This window comes from Schistocerca americana, chromosome 8 (genome assembly GCF_021461395.2).
Source record: "Schistocerca americana isolate TAMUIC-IGC-003095 chromosome 8, iqSchAmer2.1, whole genome shotgun sequence".
Classification (NCBI taxonomy): domain Eukaryota; kingdom Metazoa; phylum Arthropoda; class Insecta; order Orthoptera; family Acrididae; genus Schistocerca; species Schistocerca americana.
The window spans coordinates 193,006,846-193,027,216 of record NC_060126.1 but is presented as its reverse complement, the minus strand read 5'-3'; the positions used below and the strand labels follow the sequence as shown (position 1 = coordinate 193,027,216).

At 39.7% G+C, this 20,371-nt stretch overlaps 1 protein-coding gene across 1 annotated transcript in view; it reads left to right on the top strand.

Moving 5' to 3' along the window:
* LOC124544808 (transcription termination factor 2) overlaps positions 1–20,371 on the top strand; it is a 317,601-nt gene that overhangs the window by 85,646 nt on the left and 211,584 nt on the right. The window contains exon 6 of the mRNA XM_047123494.1: positions 3,128–3,244. Within this exon, the coding sequence (XP_046979450.1) occupies positions 3,128–3,244 (117 nt within the window). The remainder of the gene's footprint in view (positions 1–3,127; positions 3,245–20,371) is intronic.

Below are 20,371 nucleotides of genomic sequence, written 5' to 3'. Positions count from 1 at the left end.
GGTTTAAGGTAAGTACTACTACAAAGTTTTTGTTGAAAGTCAGTGCATTAACTGTAACTGGTAGCTATGTTTAATCTTCAATTTCTTTCTTTAATTGCTAGTTATCGTGCTAGGATTTACATGCCAGAAACAAAATGTTTTGTTTCTGCAATATAAATGCTGTCGTCAATTTCACGTGTTTATGCTCTGACATGATTAAGTGTATATGACTCTTCTGGCAATGCACTGATGATTGCTATGTTATACTCTAAATGTAGATCTGCAATAAACTGTGTATTCTATGACTGACTGCTGTCATTCTTTACACTTGATTAGCCATCCTATTATTATTCTGTTTCTTAACTTTACAGCATTATGTTTCACTTTTCCTTCGAAACCAGGGTGGATAGCGATTTTCGTAATTATCTGATCGTGAGTTTTCATCTTAGGTGTAGTCACCTTCTTCCTTGTTTAATGTATCTAGTCCATCTATAAATGTTAATAACTCGTTTATGTATGTCCTTTAGTGATGCCGCATATCCTTTTTCACCTAATATGGCAGTCAATGGACTAACGCTGTCATTAAATGGCTTTCCTCAATGGAATTTTGCTTAGTTGTATACCATTCAGTATATTTCTTATAACTACCACAGCTGTTATAATAACAAGGGTCGAACAACCCAAGTCCTAACTTCTCTTGGGCACTCGTTTACCAATACTTTTCAAATATTTCGTGGAAGTCATTCCCAGGAGTGAATTGCTTAGTGTGTGCTGTCCCCTACTAAGTGGCATCTCCCTCTAAGTAACTAAGGACAAAATATATCTTTATAGTATCATCCCATCATTTAAGTAGTAACTTGGAAAATAAACTTAGAATATAGAGTGTGTATACATCCCTTTCTGGGTTAAACTTCGGAAATTGCTTATTGAAATTGGCCTAATTTTCTGTACAATTTTTTTCTGTTAATACCATTGGGAACCCAAATTTTTAATTCTATTTTTTTCTCTTAATCTTGTCCTTAGCTTTTCCTAATTCTTCCCAAAGTTGATGTAATTCTGGTGGCTCTGTCTCATTTGACAAATGACATTTGCTAATAGATGTCTCAGTCTTTTCCTGAACCTGTTGTTTAGTCAACATGTTCCTCCAATGTTGCAAAAGGGGAATCTACCTGACTGCAACATCTTTAGAATCCTTAGTCTGTTCTAAAATGTTAAGTCTTGCTGTAGAGTTTGTAAATTTTGTGTGTGTACATCTGTAAATTCTTGCTCAGAAAACTTCTAAACCTATTTTATATGTATATTCACGTCTCTAAATTGTTCATTTACTTTGTTTCTTACTAAATCACTTCCTTTATCTATTTCAAAATGCAGTGTCCCTTTTAAACTTAATATAATGAATTGCAGTTTGGATATTTTCTTATTTATTTCAAGCCCTTTCTGATGTGAATCACTAATGTGTTCTTTTAAGTTATTAACTTGTTAGTCTAGTTTAGCATTTGTTGTATCTCGATTAGCACTTAATTCATCAGTTCTGCCAACAGCAGCCTTCTTGAACTTATTGCACTGAGTATCTAAATTAATATTGGTTTGTCCTAGCTTATCATTAGCTGTATTTAATTTGGTGTTTAAATCAGTGCCATAAGTCTTTAAGTTTGGCATTTCTTTGTTCTAATTGTCCCATTGTAGTATTTAGCTTAGACATAGCTTTTAGTATTTCTTCCCTCTTTGTAGTTAATATTGGCATACAGTTAAAACAGTAACAAGTTTACAACTACTCTTCCCCAGTTAACAGTCACCAAAACTTCATTATAAAATTTATGCTAAAACCCCAACTCAGTCTTCACTTAACACACAATACCACGAAACAAAAATTAAAGAAATATTTGGATTCAGTACAGGTCACCAAACTTTTTCATCCAACATGCCGTGACACGATGTTGAATACGCTGTGTAGTTGTAGAATGTTGAGCAACTGCTACTTGTGCAGCTAGGCTCTGCAAAATTGGCAGTTGCTCATTGAAAACAATTGTCATCCATATTTGATCCCTCCCAAAAGAAAAGCAGGTCTGTGGGCTGACTAACCAGTGGCTGAAAGAGCCACAGGTTTCTGCTCCCTAAAGAGCTCTGTCATTATTTCCATAATTTAGAACTGATAAATTGCAAAAAGAACTGAACTCCATAGGGATAAACAAAGAAACGGAAAAGAGACCCTAAGCCAAAATGGTTTGGCAGTTCTAACCAATCTTGCAGATGCACGCATATTACATTACTCCAGCCTAGCAGGAGGCACAAGAACAATCAGCAAAGTAACACATACCTGCTTACATCTTTGCTGCCTTCAATTCCCATTTTTCAACATTGCTTCAGTGAAATGGTAGTGGTTATTACAATCTCCAAGCAGAGCTCTGTTGACTGATGACCATTTACCCCACTGTTCGAACTGAATACAGGAGTTGAGGTTTTCAGGTCACTTTGCAAACATCAGTTAGTACCATTTTTGCAGGATCTGGGTAAATATTGGGAGGGCATTTGTCTGTACACTGATACATTCAAACACATTCATTGAGCAAATGTTACTTAACACCTAACTGGGGAGGATGGAGGGGGGGGGGGGGGGGGGCTATTTAAGCCCACATTTTGCAAAAATGATAATCCAGTCATATACCTTATATTTTAATATTTTGAAAAAAATGTTTTATTTTTAATGAATTCCTCTACCAGATTCTATAATTTTTTTTAAATTTATTCTGTTACACTTAATTGAAAAATTTAAGTTTTCTCTCTTTAGTAGTAGATGCGACTTTTTAGAAAGGATGTGGTATTCATACTTTCAGGTTCTGAACTCTACCTACGGATCCGCATCTCTTTTAAAAAGTATGTTCTTAATAAAAATCAGTAAAACTTAGTGAAATTAGTATTTATTGTCTCACTTACTTTAAGTAAGTAATGCCCATTCAAGCCTGTAGTATGTTTTGTGCCAAATCCAATGTTAAAGATGAGATTAGGTAGACTGTTGATATGTTTTTAAAATTAATTTAGAATTATGTTAAATACTTTGGAATATCTTAAAATATTGTAACATGCTCAGCATTTATCAAACGATAATTTTCAGTTAACCATATGTGTTATTCTGGTAAATCTTTTACAGCTGTAGTGATATCAGCTAAGGACAAAATTAAACAAGAGTGGGGAAAGGAGCTTCATGATGTGGGCAATATGAGACCTCTAGAACCAAAGAATTTCAATTCCATGACTGGAACAAAAGGTTGGTGATTTTCTGTTGTGGAACACGTTGAAGTATAGAAACAATGATTTTATGGCTAATGTGGAATTTATGGCAGTTATTGTTAAAACAGATTATATGTTAGCAAATACCATTGGTTGTAGTATTTATTGCAACAGTAATAAGCTGAAATACTTTGTGGGCATTAATTTCCCAGTATTCACTTTCTTATTACAATCAGAGAACACAGCTTCCTACATTTATTTTCATGTACTTACAAAAGTAGATCCTTAGACAGCAGAGTTGTTAGTACAATGATTCTTGCCATTTGTGGATACTTCTACAGTGTACTTGAACCGAATATAGAAATTAAAATTTTACAGTTCAGGTGAGTTGTGAAATTATGACCCTTGATGCAACAATCTACTACACTATGGCGATTGTGCTGCTCACCTTTTCTGCAAGATTGCTCCTTCCTTAAGAGAACAGCGTCTCGGTGTTACGTCCTCCTAGTCTGGGAACAAGTCATCGGTCCTGCGTACCCTGACTCCTGATGACTGATGTTCGCCCTGTTGGTGATCTTCTTAGAACTTCGCTTGCTGCTACGCTCTTCGTCACCTTTCCACTTGTTGCTTGTAGCTCAAGCTTCAAATTCATCCTGGGTTTCAGGATATCCTTATAGGGCTTCATTGGAGGGATGTGGACCATATCTCTGATCTTTCGTCATTTTGTGTCAGGGTCAAAATCTTCAACTTCATAAGTAACATCAGACAACTGTCTTACAACTTTATAACATCCAAGGTAGTGCCTGTGAAGCTTCTCATAGAGACCAACCTTCCGAACAGGAGTGAAGATCTAGACGAGGTCATCAGGCTGGTAGACAACAGGGCAGTGGCTCGTGTAATACCTTCGGCGATCATTTTCTTGAGCCTGCAGTGTGCAGAGTTGAGCTAACTGCCGAGCTTCCTCAGCTTTGGTTAACACCTGGCCAATGTAGTCATCGTCTATGTCATCAGGATGTAATGGAAAGTGTTCCTCGTCATTGTTGCCTCACGCCCATGCACCAGGAAAAATGGCATAAATCCTGTGGTGTCTTGTTTTGCGATGTTGTAGGCAAATGTCACAAAAGGAAGTATTTCATCTCAGTTGCTCTGCTCAACATTCACGAACATTGATAGCATTTCTGTCAATGCCTTATTAAGATGTTCAGTAAGCTCGATAGTTTGCAGATGGTAGGCAGTCATCATGTGATGACTAATGTTGCACCGACGGTTTCTCTCTGTCACAAGATTCAATTGAAAAGCTTTCCCTCGATCTGTAATTAACGACCTTGGGGCATTGTGTTTTACTACAGTGTCTTCTACAATGGCTTGGGCTACCACGAATGCTTCAGTTGTTTACATGGCTTTTGTAATGCCATAGTGTGTCAGATAATCAGTGCCAACAATAATCCATATATTGCCACTAACAGGTGTTGGAAATCGTCCAAGGAGGTCAATCCCAGCACGCTGGAAAGGCGTTTCGGCTGGTGGAATTGGTACGAGTCTGCCAGGTGGTTTCTGAGGAACTACCTTTCTCCTCTGGCACTCTCGACAGTGTGACACATAGTGACGGGCACTCCTAAATAAACCTGACCAGAAAAATCTCTTTCGGATCCTATCGTATGTCTTAATAAATCCTAAATGTCCGGCCTCAGGTGTGTCATGGAATTTCTGTAGAACATCTAAGCACAGCTAGCCACCTCTTTCCAAATGGATCAAAGTTTTTCTTGCAAAGTAATCCATTAACTACCTTAAATTGTCCTTTCACATCCTCTGACCAATTTAAGGCAAACATAATTTAAGATATCTTGGCCTCGTTCTTCTGCTCAGTGGAGAGATCCTGGAGTGCAGCAAGGCAGTCACTATCTTCATCAAAATCTTGATGGTCTTGCACAGGGTTTCTTGAGAGACAGTCAGCATCTTGGTGTTCTCTTCCACTTCCGTACACTATGGTGATGTCATACTCTTGGAGACATAGTGCCTACTTGGCGAGTCGTCCTGTTGGATCTTTAAGAGCTTTCAACTAACAAAGTGAATGATGGTCTGTAACAACTATGAATGGCCTTCCACAGAGATAGTGTTAAAATTTGCACATGACCCAGATCACAGAAAGACATTCTCTTTCTGTAGTTGAGTAGTTTCTCTCATCTTTTGTAAGTATCCTAGAAGCATAGGCTATAACCTTCTCTTTTCCATCTGAAATTTGCACCAGAACAGCATTGATCCCATACCCACTGGCATCTGTGTGTAGTTCTGTAGGTGCTCTTTCATCATACAGACCGCATACAGGGTCAATCTTCAGAGCTTTTTGGTGCACATCGAAAGAATCTTGTTGAGCTCCACCCCAGATAAATTTAGCATCAGTTTTTAACATCTCTTGGAGTAGCCTGGCTGTGATACAAAGGTCTTTGATAAAACGATGGTAATAAGAACATAATCCGAGGAAGCTTTTCACATCTCTAATACTTTTAGGAATAGGAAATTCCGTTTTAGATCTCACCTTTTCTCGGTCGGGCCACACACCTTTGTTCGACACAAGGTGTCCAAGTATTTTGATTTTTTTTGTTCCAAAGACACTTTCTTGGATTAAGTTTCAGTCCGCCTTGTTGGAAACACTTAAGAATGGCCCTCAGTCTTTTTATATGTTCAAAAAATGTCTCTGAGAACACTATAATGTCATCTAAATAACAAAGACACATCGTCCACTTCAGGTGCCTTAGAAGATTATCCATCATCCGTTCAAAAGTTGCTGGTGCATTACACAAACCAAGTGGCATTACCTTAAACTCATACAGGCCCTCAGGGGTGATGAATGCAGTTTTCTCATGATAAGCCTCATCTAATTCGATTTGCCAATGTCCTGAGTACATGAGAAAAACTTAGGCCCCTTCACACGATCTAGTGTATCGTCTGTTCATGGAAAAGGGTAAACGTCCTTTTTAGTTATCTTATTAAGCTTCCTGTAATCAACACAAAAGCACCAACTGCCATCCTTCTTCGTGATGAGAACCACTGGTGACAACCATGGGCTCTGCGACGGCTGAATGGTGTCAGTCTTCATCATTTTCTCTACCTTGTCACGAATTATTTGACATTTCATTGCCAACACGCGGTATGCTCTTTGGCTATTGGTTGATGGTCTCCAGTGTTAATCCGGTGCTTCACCGTCGATTTGTCTAATTTGCTCTTCACCTGTGGATGGAAGCATTCAGAGAACTCCTGAAGGATGGCAAGTAGCTTCTTCTGTTGTTCCTTAGTGAGATCTGGTGATAGTCGAGCTGGAAGATCTTGTCTCGTAGTGGTAGCGCTAATTTCGCCCACAGACTTGGCATGGGAGGTTTCTATGACGCTCAGCTGTTCTGCAATTAATGGCTCAGCGTTTGCTACGCATATGTGTCTTGGAAGAATCTGTGGTTCTCTGCAACAGTTAACTATCCACAATTCATTGAATCCATTCATAAACGAGACAACAGAGGTTGGGGTGACCAAGTTATTCTTCAGTGGTATGCTTCTCTTACATTCTACTACAAGATCCATGGATTGATGCATGGTATGACACATGACAGTTACCTTTCTAGTGCTGATTGCAGGAACGATCACTTCTTCTAGCACACATAGTCTCCACACACTCGGATGCCCATCTTCCTGTCCACAGTATCTCACCTCATCTAGCATAATCTTCGAGCGACCACAATCTATAATTGCCTGAGAAGCTTTCAAAAAGTCCCATCCAAGAATGACGTCATGAAGACACTCTTGTCAGACAATGAATTCTAAGGGCTGTGTATGGTCACTTATACCCACACGAATGACACATCTTCCTGTAGGTTTTACATATTTCCCATTAGCCACCTTCAGCAGAGATGTTTTTTTGTTGACGAATACGGTTTTCTGCAACTGGCGACAGTACTTCTCTGAAATGACTGAATATGATGCTCCAAAGTCCACAAGAGCTTGGGCGGGTCGGCCACCCATGAGGATATTGACGTAGTTTCCTATCATTTTGGTAGTGATCGACGGCAGAGGATTTTTCTCTTCGGCGGCTTCACCTCCAAGGAGGGTTGCACCCTTTAGTTTTCCAGGTTGTGGCGGCTAGGTGATCTGCTGGAGCTTCTAAATGGCGATGGAGACCTTGATCGGCGTGTTGGGGAGCGTCCTCTCCAGCGGCTAGCTTGCGGCGATGTTGTCCTGCAGCTTGCGGCGATGTTGTCCTGCACCCGCATCTTCTCGTTCATATTTGTTGTCCCAGAGTTGGCGTCGGCTAAGATCGGTCTGCTGTCTTCTGGCGTGGGCGTCATCAAATATCCGCCACCTTTCTCAACAATAGCGCACCACATGTCCCGGTTGTCTGCAGGGGAAACATACTGGTTGGTTGTCCTGGGTCCTCCAGACGTCAGTCTTCCTTCTTACCCAAACAGCAGGTTCCTCATGCAGCATTGTAGGAACATAACTTTGCGTGGGTCTCGACATTCTTACCATTTTAAAGGGAAATGAAGGACGAGAGATTGGGTTCAATGTCTGTTCCATTTCCTCCCTTATGACCTCTTGAAGCATCATGGTTTTTTGCTCATCATGCAATCCAAATGCCTTCTGAACTTCCTCTCTCACTATCTGGTGAAGAATACTTGTGAAATCAGTTTCTTCCTCCGTCACAGACATCGATACAGCATTTGGGAGCCGTTCAAACTTCTTGCGTGTAATTCTTTTTTGATACATTGTCTCGATATGCTGGCACCATTTTATGAAGTCGTTTGCTGTCGATAGCTCCTTCAGGAGTAGGGCTTGATACATGTCCTCAGCAACACCCTTCATGAGATGTGCAACCTTATCTTTTTCCTTCATTCTAAGATCCACTATTTTACACAGCGCAAAGACGTCTTGAATGTAGGATGCTTTAGTTTCTCCTGGACGCTGTGCCCTGCACTTTTAATTTATCTTCAGCCTTGCATTTCTGTCGTCATGTGTGTCGCTGAAATACTTGCGCAGTTCTTCCTGGAATACTTTCCAGCTTGTGAACTTCTCCTTGTTCTTCTCATACCATTGCTTGACAGTGCCCTCCAAGTGGAAAAATACGTTAGCCAAACATACGGTGTTATCCCATTTGTTAAATTTGGCTATACGCTCATATACTTTCAGCCACTTGTTTGGCTCTTAGCCATCGTCATTAGAGAACCCAGAAGGATGCCTCATGTGGTGACGCACAGTTGCTGTAATTGTAATGTCCTCTTCTTCTTCTTCTTCTTCTTCTTCTTCTTCTTCTGTCTCCAATAGATTGGGATCTGTTGAATATGTCTTGAACTCGGGTTTCTTGCGACTTAAATGGCGGCTTTGTCATAGCCTGATGGGAGCCACTGTGTCATCGATAATGTGCAGTATCACAAGTTCCAATACTCAGCGTCCCACCAGGATAATGTCACGTAGAAGAAGGTGGTGTAATTAGATGAATGACGAACACTAACTTCATTTAACAAAGTTTTATTTAGCACTTGCACATACAAGAGTGCGGAGCGAACTGCCTCCGGCCAGAACACATACGGTATATATATATATATACAGCTACAGAACATTTCAGTATAATGATTCTTGCCATTTGTGGATACTTCTAGAATGTGCTTCAACCGAATATCGAAATTAATATTGTACTGTTCAGGTGAGTTTTGAGCTCACGACCCTTGATGCAACAGTCTAGTACCATAACCACTTCTCTATGGCAACTGTGCTTCTCAGCTTCTTCTGCGACAATATAAAGTTAGACCTGTGTGCAGCAAATATAATCTCAAAAAGGAGGTTGTTTCGTGTTCTGATTTCGTACAGTGAAGGAAATATCACACCAAAAACAAATTAGCAATTAAAGCAATCTATGCAGGCTGATAATGTTGCATCAAAAATGGCAAAGTCAATATTTTTAACTGAAAAACTTGTTAGTTTTTCCAGATATGAAAGTGAGATTGTTGTTGTTGCTTATCTCACAGAAAAAATCAGTAAATATTAAATTCTATATAAGTTTTCTGGTATTTTATTAAAAAACTAAAAACCCGCCTTGATTGCGAAAAAAGCACCTAGTGTTAAGTGTTAACCCAGGTTTCGGCGTAGATAACTAGACCCTCTTCAGAACAACAATAAAACCCACAGGTGCCTAAGAAGACAAGTAGATACTTAGATGTTATTCTGAAAAGAGCCAAGTCTTCTTAGACACTTGTGGGTTTTATTGTTGTTCTGAAGAAGGTGTAGCTATCTACGCTGAAACCTGGGTTAACACTTAACACTAGGTGCTTTTTTCGCAATCGAGGCGGGTTTTTAGTTTTTTAATATATTAATCAATGATTGCTGACGCGCTGCGATGTTGAAGGTTCTTTTCTGGTATTGTTGGATGAAAAAAAAAAACTTGTAAAAAGATCTCAATTTGCAAAAAGTAGAAAATCCTCTTTCTTCAGGTAATACCCCTGCTCACAAAAGTGACTTGCAGCATGAAAACAGGGAGAGAATACATATATATTAATTCAATTCTCTAATCAATAAATATATAACCTGTTCTATTTAATGTGTTTTACTGATTGAAGGTGGTGGTCTTGTGTTTCCACAAAAGTCATTGTTCCTGTATTGTCTGTACTAATTTGACATTACATGTCTTTTTCAAACAATTTCTGTTTCATATTGTTACTAACCATGGACCTTGCCGTTGGTGGGGAGGCTTGCGTGACTCAACGACACAGATAGCCGTACCGTAGGTGCAACCACAACGGAGGGGTATCTGTTGAGAGGCCAGACAAATGTGTGGTTCCTGAAGAGGGGCAGCAGCCTTTTCAGCAGTTGCAGGGGCAACAGTCTGGATGATTGACTGATCTGGCCTTGTAACACTAACCAAAACGGCTTTGCTGTGCTGGTACTGCGAACGGCTGAAAGCAAGGGGAAACTACAGCCGTAATTTTTCCTGAGGGCATGCAGCTTTACTGTATGATTAAATGATGATGGCGTCCTCTTGGGTAAAATATTCCAGAGGTAAAATAGTCCCCCATTCGGATCTCCGGGCGGGGACTACTCTGGAGGATGTCGATATCAGGAGAAAGAAAACTGGTGTTCTACGGATCGGAGCGTGGAATGCCCGATCCCTTAATCGGGCAGTTAGGTTAGAAAATTTAAAAAGGGAAATGGATAGGTTAAAGTTAGATATAGTGGGGATTAGTGAAGTTCGGTGGCAGGAGGAACAAGACTTTTGGTCAGGTGAATACAGGGTTATAAATACAAAATCAAATAGGGGTAATGCAGGAGTAGGTTTAATAATGGATAAAAAAATAGGAGTGTGGGTAAGCTACTACAAACAGCATAGTGAACGCATTATTGTGGCCAAGATAGACACGAAGCCCATGCCTACTACAGTAGTACAAGTTTATATGCCAACTAGCTCTGCAGATGATGAAGAAATGTATGATCTGATAAAAGAAATTATTCAGGTAGTGAAGGGAGACGAAAATTTAATAGTCATGGGTGACTGGAATTCAACAGTAGGAAAAGGAAGAGAAGGAAACGTAGTAGGTGAATATGGACTGGGGGTAAAAAATGAAAGAGGAAGCCGCCTGGTAGAATTTTGCACAGAGCATAACTTAATCATAGCTAACACTTGGTTCAAGAATCATGAAAGAAGGTTGTATACATGGAAGAAGCCTGGAGATACTGACAGGTTTCAGATAGATCGTATAATGTTAAGACAGAGATTTAGGAACCAGGTTTTAAATTGTAAGACATTTCCAGGGGCAGATGTGGACTCTGACCACAATCTACTGGTTATGAACTGTAGATTAAAACTGAAGAAACTGCAAAAAGGTGGGAATTTAAGGAGATGGGACCTGGATAAACTGAAAGAACCAGAGGTTGTACAGAGTTTCAGGGAGAGCATAAGGGAACAATTGACAGGAATGGGGGAAAGTAATACAGTAGAAGAAGAATGAGTAGCTTTGAGGAATGTAATAGTGAAGGCAGCAGAGGATCAAGTAGGTAAAAAGACGAGGGCTAGTAGAAATCCTTGGGTAACAGAAGAGATACTGAATTTAATTGATGAAAGGAGAAAATACAAAAATACAGTAAGTGAAGCAAGCAAAAAGGAATACAAACATCTCAAAAATGAGATCGACAGGAAGTGCAAAGTGGCTAAGCATGGATGACTAGAAGACGGATGTAAGGATGTAGAGGCCTATCTCACGAGGGGTAAGATAGATATTGCCTACAGGAAAATTAAAGAGACCTTTGGAGAAAAGAGAACCACTTGCATGAATATCAAGAGCTCAGTTGGAAACGCAGTTCTAAGGAAAGAAGGGAAAGCAGAAAGGTGGAGGGAGTATATAGACGGTCTATACAGGGGCGAAGTTCTTGAGGACAATATCATGGAAATGGAAGAGGATATAGATGCAGATGAAATGGGAGATACGATACTGCATGAAGAGTTTGACAGAGCACTGAAAGACCCAAGTCGAAACAAGGCCCCAGATGTAGACAACATTCCATTAGAACTACTGACAGCCTTGGGAGAGCCAGTCCTGACAAAACTCTACCATCTGGTGAGCAAGATGTATGACACAGGCGAAATTCCCCCAGACTTCAAGAAGAATATAATAAATCTAATCCCAAATAAAGCAGGTGTTGACAGATGTGAAAATTACTGAACTATCAGTTTAATAAGTCACAGCTGCAAAATACTAACATGAATTCTTTACAGATGAATGGAAAAACTGGTAGAAGCTGACCTCGGGGAAGATCAGTTTGGATGCCGTAGAAATGTTTGAACACATGAGGCAATACTGACGCTACGACATATCTTAGAAGAAAGATTGAGGAAAGGAAAACCTACGTTTCTAGCATTTGTAGACTTACAGAAAGCTTTTGACAACGTTGACTGGAATACTCTCTTTCAAATTCTGAAGGTGGGAGGGGTAAAATACAGGGAGCGAAAGGCTATTTACAATTTGTACAGAAACCAGATGGCAGTTATAAGAGTAGAGGGTCATGAAAGGGAAGCAGTGGTTGGGAAAGGAGTGAGACAGGGTTATAGCCTCCCCTCCATGTTATTCAATCTGTATATTGAGCCAGCAGTAAAGGAAACAAAAAAAAAAGTTCGGAGTAGGCATTAAAATCCATGGAGAAGAAATAAAAACTTTGAGGTTCGCCGATGACATTGTAATTCTGTCAGAGACAGCAAAGGACTTGGAAGAGCAGTTGAACGGAATGGACAGTGTCTTGAAAGGAGGGTATAAGATGAATATCAACAAAAGCAAAACGAGGATAATGGAATGTAGTCGAATTATATCGGGTGATGATGCTGAGGGAATTAGATTAGGAAATGAGACACTTAAAGTAGTAAAGGAGTTTTGCTATTTGGGGAGCAAAATAACTGATGATGGTCGAAGTAGAGAGGATATAAAATGTAGACTGGCAATGGCAAGGAAAGCGTTTCTGAAGAAGAGAAATTTGTTAACATCGAGTATTGATTTAAGTGTCAGGAAGTCGTTTCTGAAAGTATTTGTATGGAGTGTAGCCATATATGGAAGTGAAACGTGAACGATAAATAGTTTAGACAAGAAGAGAATAGAAGCTTTCGAAATGTGGTGCTACAGAAGAATGCTGAAGATTAGATCGGTAGATCACATAACTAATGAGGAGGTGTTGAATAGAATTGGGGAGAAGAGGAGTTTGTGGCACAACTTGACTAGAAGAAGGGATCGGTTGGTGGGACATGTTCTGAGGCATCAAGGGATCACCAATTTAGTACTGGAGGGCAGCGTGGAGGGTAAAAATTGTAGAGGGAGACCAAAAGATGAATACACTAAGCAGATTCAGAAGGATGTAGGCTGCAGTAGGTACTGGGAGATGAAGAAGCTTGCACAGAATAGAGTAGCATGGAGAGCAGCATCAAACCAGTCTCAGGACTGAAGTCCACAACAACAACAACAACAACAACAACAACAACATTGTTACTAAATGTATTGTGGCGGTTGGTTTTAACTCAGTTTGTGTTTTCTATGAGGTGGAAACTACATGGAGTATGTTTATGTTTTTCTATTTACTTCTGCTTGTAGACCAGTGGAAACTCATCACTGTGAGTGCAGCTCATCAACAGAAAAGTATTTTTTCAAGTGTCCAGTAGTTTCTTAGAGTACAGCTCAATCTCAGAAGTCATGTTTGAAGATATTGTAAAATTGACCATGAGTGAGAAATGCAAGAATAGTTGTAGGATAGTGACTTGTGAAAAATGTTGAGAGCTGTGTAGTGAGTGGTTTCACTGACATAGTGGAATCTTTATCTTGCCCTCATCAGTTTGGATCACCATTTTACCCAGATCAGGTATTTTTATTAATATTTTTTGAAAATACAGTAACTGTACTGTATTAAATACCCTGAAATTAATAATGACCACAATGGCTGACAGTCAGTAAATGTAAATTCAACCTACTGCCATCCTGCCACAGTGCCACTTAACACGTTAAGATTGGTTTGTACAGTACTGTGTCATGTAGCAGTGGCTGTGGATAAAAAGATGCACTGCATAGGATGAATGAAGAACTGTTGAAAACCATTGCTGCTGAATTTGGTTTTGAATTTCAGTGTCATCAGATTGGAAGAATAACCTACAATTAGCCATTTGTGAGTTCATTGCCATTGTGCATATTGAGTAAAGAAGCTGGTGACCATGTCGATTTGCTGGAATTCACTGAAGTGATTACAAACATTCCAGCATGCTCAGACAAAGGTGTTCATGAGTTTAATGACTAGCTGTGAATTAACAGTGTAAAATTTGTGACAAATGAATTACCACCATTTGTTTGTCTGCATTATGAGGGTAATGCATTAGCTAATGAAGCTGGCGCTCAATCTGAAGACATTAAGACATACAATAAATCCCTTTTTTTAACAAATCTCTGTGGACTCAAATACTTTTTCCTTAACACTTCAGAGATTGGCCTCTTAGATGAATATTGGCCCTAAGAAATCGACCATTAATGCCGTCATTTATAGCGTTACTGGCATAAATGTGGTTGATGTATCACATTAAAAACGGACCAGTAATGCTATAAAAGGTGGCATAAATGTGGTCGATGTATCACATTAAAAAAGGACCAAGCTCCAAGATTTATTTTTCGTATTTACTTTCGTTCTTTGATAGATTACAACTTCTAAAATAATGACAGAAAGTATAATGCTCCTCCCAAGAGAAAGTGTGTGGTGTGTTACTGAGGAATCTCTTCGATCAAGCTTCCAAAATTTCTTGCTCACTCAACTAATGTGATGTATTTGTAGCAGAATTACAGCAAACTGCAAAACCTAAGAAGTACACACACATAATTACATCAATGGGATCATGTTGTCTCAGTGATTCATGGTAGTGTCTGTTCTATTTGCTAATGTTTCTGTTGAAATAATTCTAGAAATTGACAACGGAAGGCAGCACCACTCATGGGACAGGTAGTGAGTTGCCATTACATTGTTCTCAAGCAAAACGAGTCCAGTTTTTGAACAATAGGTGGCTTGCATGTCAAGAAAATCGCAGCTCAACCTATACTTGGGTGTGATCCTTTTAACACAAAGTTGTGACCCAAACTATGCTTGGGCTTGGTCTCCAAAACATTAGAAAGGACTTTTCTTTAAATGTTGGTTCAGCCTATGTGCATGGAAGTAGTGACCCAGAATTGAAATTTAGTCATGTTTAGGTGTTGAGAGTTGCTTGTTTTGCCTTTTTGCATACTGTGACTAAAGTTGTCACTTCAGTTTATTGATGTTTGTTAGAATTGACTTGTCTACGTTAAAGGAGAAGGAGTAGTTCCTGATGGTGTCAGTTCTTTGCACAGCAGCTGCAGAACTTCATGCAATGGGCTCCTCCTCCTCTTCTTCATTATTGTCACTGCTGCTTGCTGCCTCAGTGTTCCTTCACTAGCATTTCACACATCTCACATTCACTCGTCTTGGGCATGGAAGTAAAAATATTGTCATCACAAGAAAATAAATCCTACAATTTCACATTTTCAGGAACATCTGTGTTCTGCTCCATACCTCTTCCGGAATAATGTCATCTCCTACAGCAACCGATGTGCCACAACCAGCCTTTGCAAAACAATAAGGTGCATTGCAAAAATTGAGGCAGCAACAGATATATCTACAGCTTTTGGATTGTTGAGTCACACTGCTTCCTTTGTCAAGGAATGTAATTGATTTCTTCAAAACTACTACTCTGTATTTAGCTTTAATAGGGTGAATTATGCCTTAGTCCAGAGGCTGCAGATGACACGCAATTTGGTGGAAGAAATACAACATTTACATTCCTCAGAAATGGTGTCTTCTTGTGGTGTTCTATAGAAATCTCAAAACAGAAACTGAATGCACTTCTAAAACTAACATTGAGGATGAGGGCTACATTCAACAATAAGCACTATTTTCTGACCTGCTGCACACTTCTCAGCATCTAAACACTTGAGAAATCTTGTAAAAATTTCCCATGTCATTCAGGCATTGCTGTTGTAAGTACAAGGTAGCTTTTTTCAAAAACACCTGAGAGATTTAAATTTCTTTATCATCGGTGAGAGTCACTTCTCACTTCCATCACTAATTACACACAAAGCTCACATTAATATGTTCCAGTGATTTACACTTTATATGTCCACAAGGCCCCGGGAGTAGACAACATTCCATTAGAACTACTGATGGCCTTGGGAGAGGCAGTCATGACAAAACTCTACCTTCTGGTGAGCAAGATGTATGAGACAGGCGAAATACCCTCAGACTTCAAGAAGAATATAATAATTCCAATCCCAAAGAAAGCAGGTGTCGACAGATGTGAAAATTACCGAACTATCAGTTTAATAAGTCACAGCTGCAAAATACTAACGCGAATTCTTTACAGACGAATGGAAAAACTGGTAGAAGCGGACCTCGGGGAAGATCAGTTTGGATTCCGTAGAAATGTTGGAACACGTGAGGCAATACTAACCTTACGACTTACCTTAGAACAAAGATTAAGAAAAGGCAAACCTACGTTTCTAGCATTTGTAGACTTAGATAAAGCTTTTGACAATGTTAAATGGAATACTCTCTTTCAAATTCTGAAGGTGGCAGGTGTAAAATGCAGGGAGCGAAAGGCTATTTACAATTTGTACAGAAATCAGATGGCAGTTATAAGAGTCGAGGGGCATGAAAGGGAAGCAGTGGTTGAGAAAGGAGTGAGACAGGGTTGTAGTCTCTCCCTGATGTTATTCAATCTGTATATTGAGCAAGCAGTAAAGGAAACAAAAGAAAAATTTGGAGTAGGTATTAAAATTCATGGAGAAGAAGTAAAAACTTTGAGGTTCGCCGATGACATTGTAATTCTGTCAGAGACAGCAAAGGACTTGGAAGAGCAGTTGAACGGAATGGACAGTGTCTTGAAAGGAGGATATAAGATGAACATCAACAAAAGCAAAACGAGGATAATGGAATGTAGTCAAATTAAATCGGGTGATGCTGAGGGAATTAGATTAGGAAATGAGACACTTAAAGTAGTAATGGAGTTTTGCTATTTAGGGAGTAAAATAACTGATGATGGTCGAAGTAGAGAGGATATAAAATGTAGACTGGCAATGGCAAGGAAAGCGTTTCTGAAGAAGAGAAATTTGTTAACATCGAATATAGATTTAAGTGTCAGGAAGTATTCGTATGGAGTGCAGCCCTGTATGGAAGTGAAACATGGACGATAACTAGTTTGGACAAGAAGAGAATAGAAGCTTTCGAAATGTGGTGCTACAGAAGAATGCTGAAGATAAGGTGGGTAGATCACACGTAACTAATGAGGAGGTATTGAATAGGATTGGGGAGAAGAGAAGTTTCTGGCACAGCTTGACTAGAAGAAGGGATCGGTTGGTAGGACATGTTTTGAGGCATCAAGGGATCACAAATTTAGCATTGGAGGGCAGCATGGAGGGTAAAAATCGTAGAGGGAGACGAAGAGATGAATACACTAAGCAGATTCAGAAGGATGTATGTTGCAGTAGGTACTGGGAGATGAAGAAGCTTGCACAGGATAGAGTAGCATGGAGAGCTGCATCAAACCAGTCTCAGGACTGAAGACCACAACAACAACAACATGTCCACATTATATCTCTCTCCCCCCCCCCATCTCAACCCTTCCCCCCCCCCCCCCCCCCCCTCTCTCTCTCTCTCTCTCTCTCTCTCTCGTTACAGTCTGAAATGAATGATGCAAATGAAGATGGTGCCAAATCGTATTTCTTCACCATTTCGAAAAGTTTTATGTTGTTATTCTCTTCCATATTGTGGATAATAGTCAGGTTTTGCTGAGTTGTTGCTATCTTCTAGTCTCTGGATGAAGGTTTTGCATTATAACTCAAAGTTTGAATGGAGAGCACAATGTGGCATATATTTGAGCTTTCAACTATGACACCTTAGTTGCTTTCAACATTGGCTGTAATTATTTCTGACATTCTGCAATGCTTATTTATTTGCCATGAAGGAAGTTGTCTAGTACCATTTAAATAAATTTAACACGTTGTTGTTGTTGTTGTTGTGGTGGTCTTCAGTCTGAAGACTGGTATGATGCAGCTCTCCATGCTACCCTATCCTTTGCAAGCTTCTTCATCTCCCAGTACCTACTGCAACCGACATCCTTCTGAATCTGTTTAGTGTATTCATCTCTTGGGCTCCCTCTATGATTTTTACCCTCCACGCTGCCCTCCAATACTTAATTGGTGATCCCTTGATGCCTCAGAATATGTCCTACCAAGCGATCCCTTCTTCTAGTCAAGTTGTGCCACAAATATCTCTTCTCCCCAATTCTATTCAATGCCTCCTCAATAGTTATGTGATATACCCATCTAATCTTCAGCATTATTCTGTTGCACCACATTTCAAAAGCTTCTAGTCTCTTCTTGTCTAAACTATTTATCGTCCACGTTTCACTTCCACACATGGCTATACTCCATACCTCCTTGACACTTAAATCTATACTCGATGTTAACAAATTTTTTTCTTCAGAAACGCTTTCCTTGCCATTGCCAGTCTACATTTTATATCATCTCTACTTCGACCATCATCAGTTATTTTGCTCCCCAAATAGCAAAACTTATTTACTACTTTAAGCGTCTCTTTTCCTAACCTAATACCCTCAGCATCACCCGATTTAATTCGACTCCATTCCATTATCCTCGTTTTGCTTTTGTTGATGTTCATCTTTTATCCTCCTTGCAAGACACTATCCATTCCGTTCAACTGCTCTTCCAGCTCCTTTGCTGTCTCTGACAGAATTACAATGTCATCGGCAAACCTCACAGTTTGTATTCCATCTCCATGGATTTTAATACCTACTCCGAATTTTCCTTTTGTTTACTTTACTGCTTGCTCAACATACAGATTGAATAACATCAGGGATAGGCTACAACCCTGTCTCACTCCCTTTCCAACCACAGTTTCTCTTTTTATGCCCCTCAACTCTTATAACTACCATCTGATCTCTGTACAAATTGCAAATAGCATTTCACTTCCTATATTTTACCCCTGCCACCTTCAGAATTTGAAAGAGAGTATTCCAATCAACAGTGTCAAAAGCTTTCTCTAAGTCTATAATTGCTAGAAACGTAGGTTTGCCTTTCCTTAGTCTATCTTCTGAGCTAAGTCGTAGGGTCAGTATTGCCTCACATGTTCCAACATTTCTACGGCATCCAAACTGATCCTCCTCGAGTTCAGCTTCTACCAGTTTTTCCATTCGTCTGTAAAGAATTCGCGTTAGTATTTTGCAGCCGTGACTTATTAAACTGATAGTTCAGTAATTTTCACACCTGTCAACACCTGCTTTCTTTGGGAGTGGTATTATTGTATTCTTCTTGAAGTCTGAGGGTATTTCCACTGTCGTATACATCTTGCTCACCAGATGGTAGAGATTTGTCTGGATTGGCTCTCCCAAGACTATCAGTAGTTCTAATGGAATGTTGTCTACCCCCAGGGCCCTGCTTCGACTTAGGTCTTTCAGTGCTCTGTCAAACTCTTCACACTGTATCATATCTCCTATTTCATCTTCATCTACGTTCTCTTCCATTTCCATAATATTGTCCTCAAGAACATCGCCCCTGTATAGACCCTCTAGATACTTCCTCCACCTTTCTGCTTTCCCTTCTTTCCTTAGAACTGCGTTTCCAACTGAGCTCTTGATATTCGTACAAGTGCTTTTCTTTTCTCCAAAGGTCTCTTTAATTTTCCTGTAGGCAGTATCTATCATACCCCTAGTGATACAAGCCTCTACATCCTTACATTTGTCCTCTAGCCACCCCTGCATAGCCATTTCGCACTTCCTGTCGATATCATTTTTGAGATGTTTGTATTCCTTTTTGCCTGCTTCATTTACTGCATTTTTGTATTTTCTCCTTTAGTCAATTAAATTCAGTATCTCTTCTGTTACCCAAGGATTTCTACTAGCTCTCGTCTTTTTACCTACTTGATCCTCTGCTCCCTTTACTACTTCATTCCTCAGAGCTACCCATTCTTCTTCTACTGTATTACTTTCCCCCATTCCTGTCAATTGTTCCCTTATGCTCTCCCTGAAACTCTGTACAACCTCTGGTTCTGTCAGTTTATCCAGGTCCCATCTCCTTAAATTCCCACCTTTTTTCAGTTTCTTCAGTTTTAATCTACAGTTCATCACCAATATATTGTGGTCAGAGTCCACATCCGCTCCTGGAAATGTCTTACAATTTAATACCTAGTTCCTAAATCTCTGTCCTACCATTATACAATGTATCTGAAACTTTCCAGTATCTCCAGGCTTCTTCCATTTATACAACCTCCTTTTATGATTTTTGAACCTAGTGTTAGCTATGATTAAGTTATACTATGTGCAAAATTCTACCAGGCGGCTTCCTTTTTCATTCCGTACCCCCAGTCCATATTCACCTACTACGTTTCCTTCTCTTCCTTTTCCTACTATTGAATTCCAGTCGCCCATGACTATTAAATTTTCATCTCCCTTCACTATCTGAATAATTCCTTTTATCTCATCATACATTCATCAACCTCTTCATCATCTGCGGAGCTAGTTGGTTGGTTGGTGGTTTGGAGGAAGAGACCAAACAGCGAGGTTATCTGTCTCATAGGATTAGGAAGGATGGGG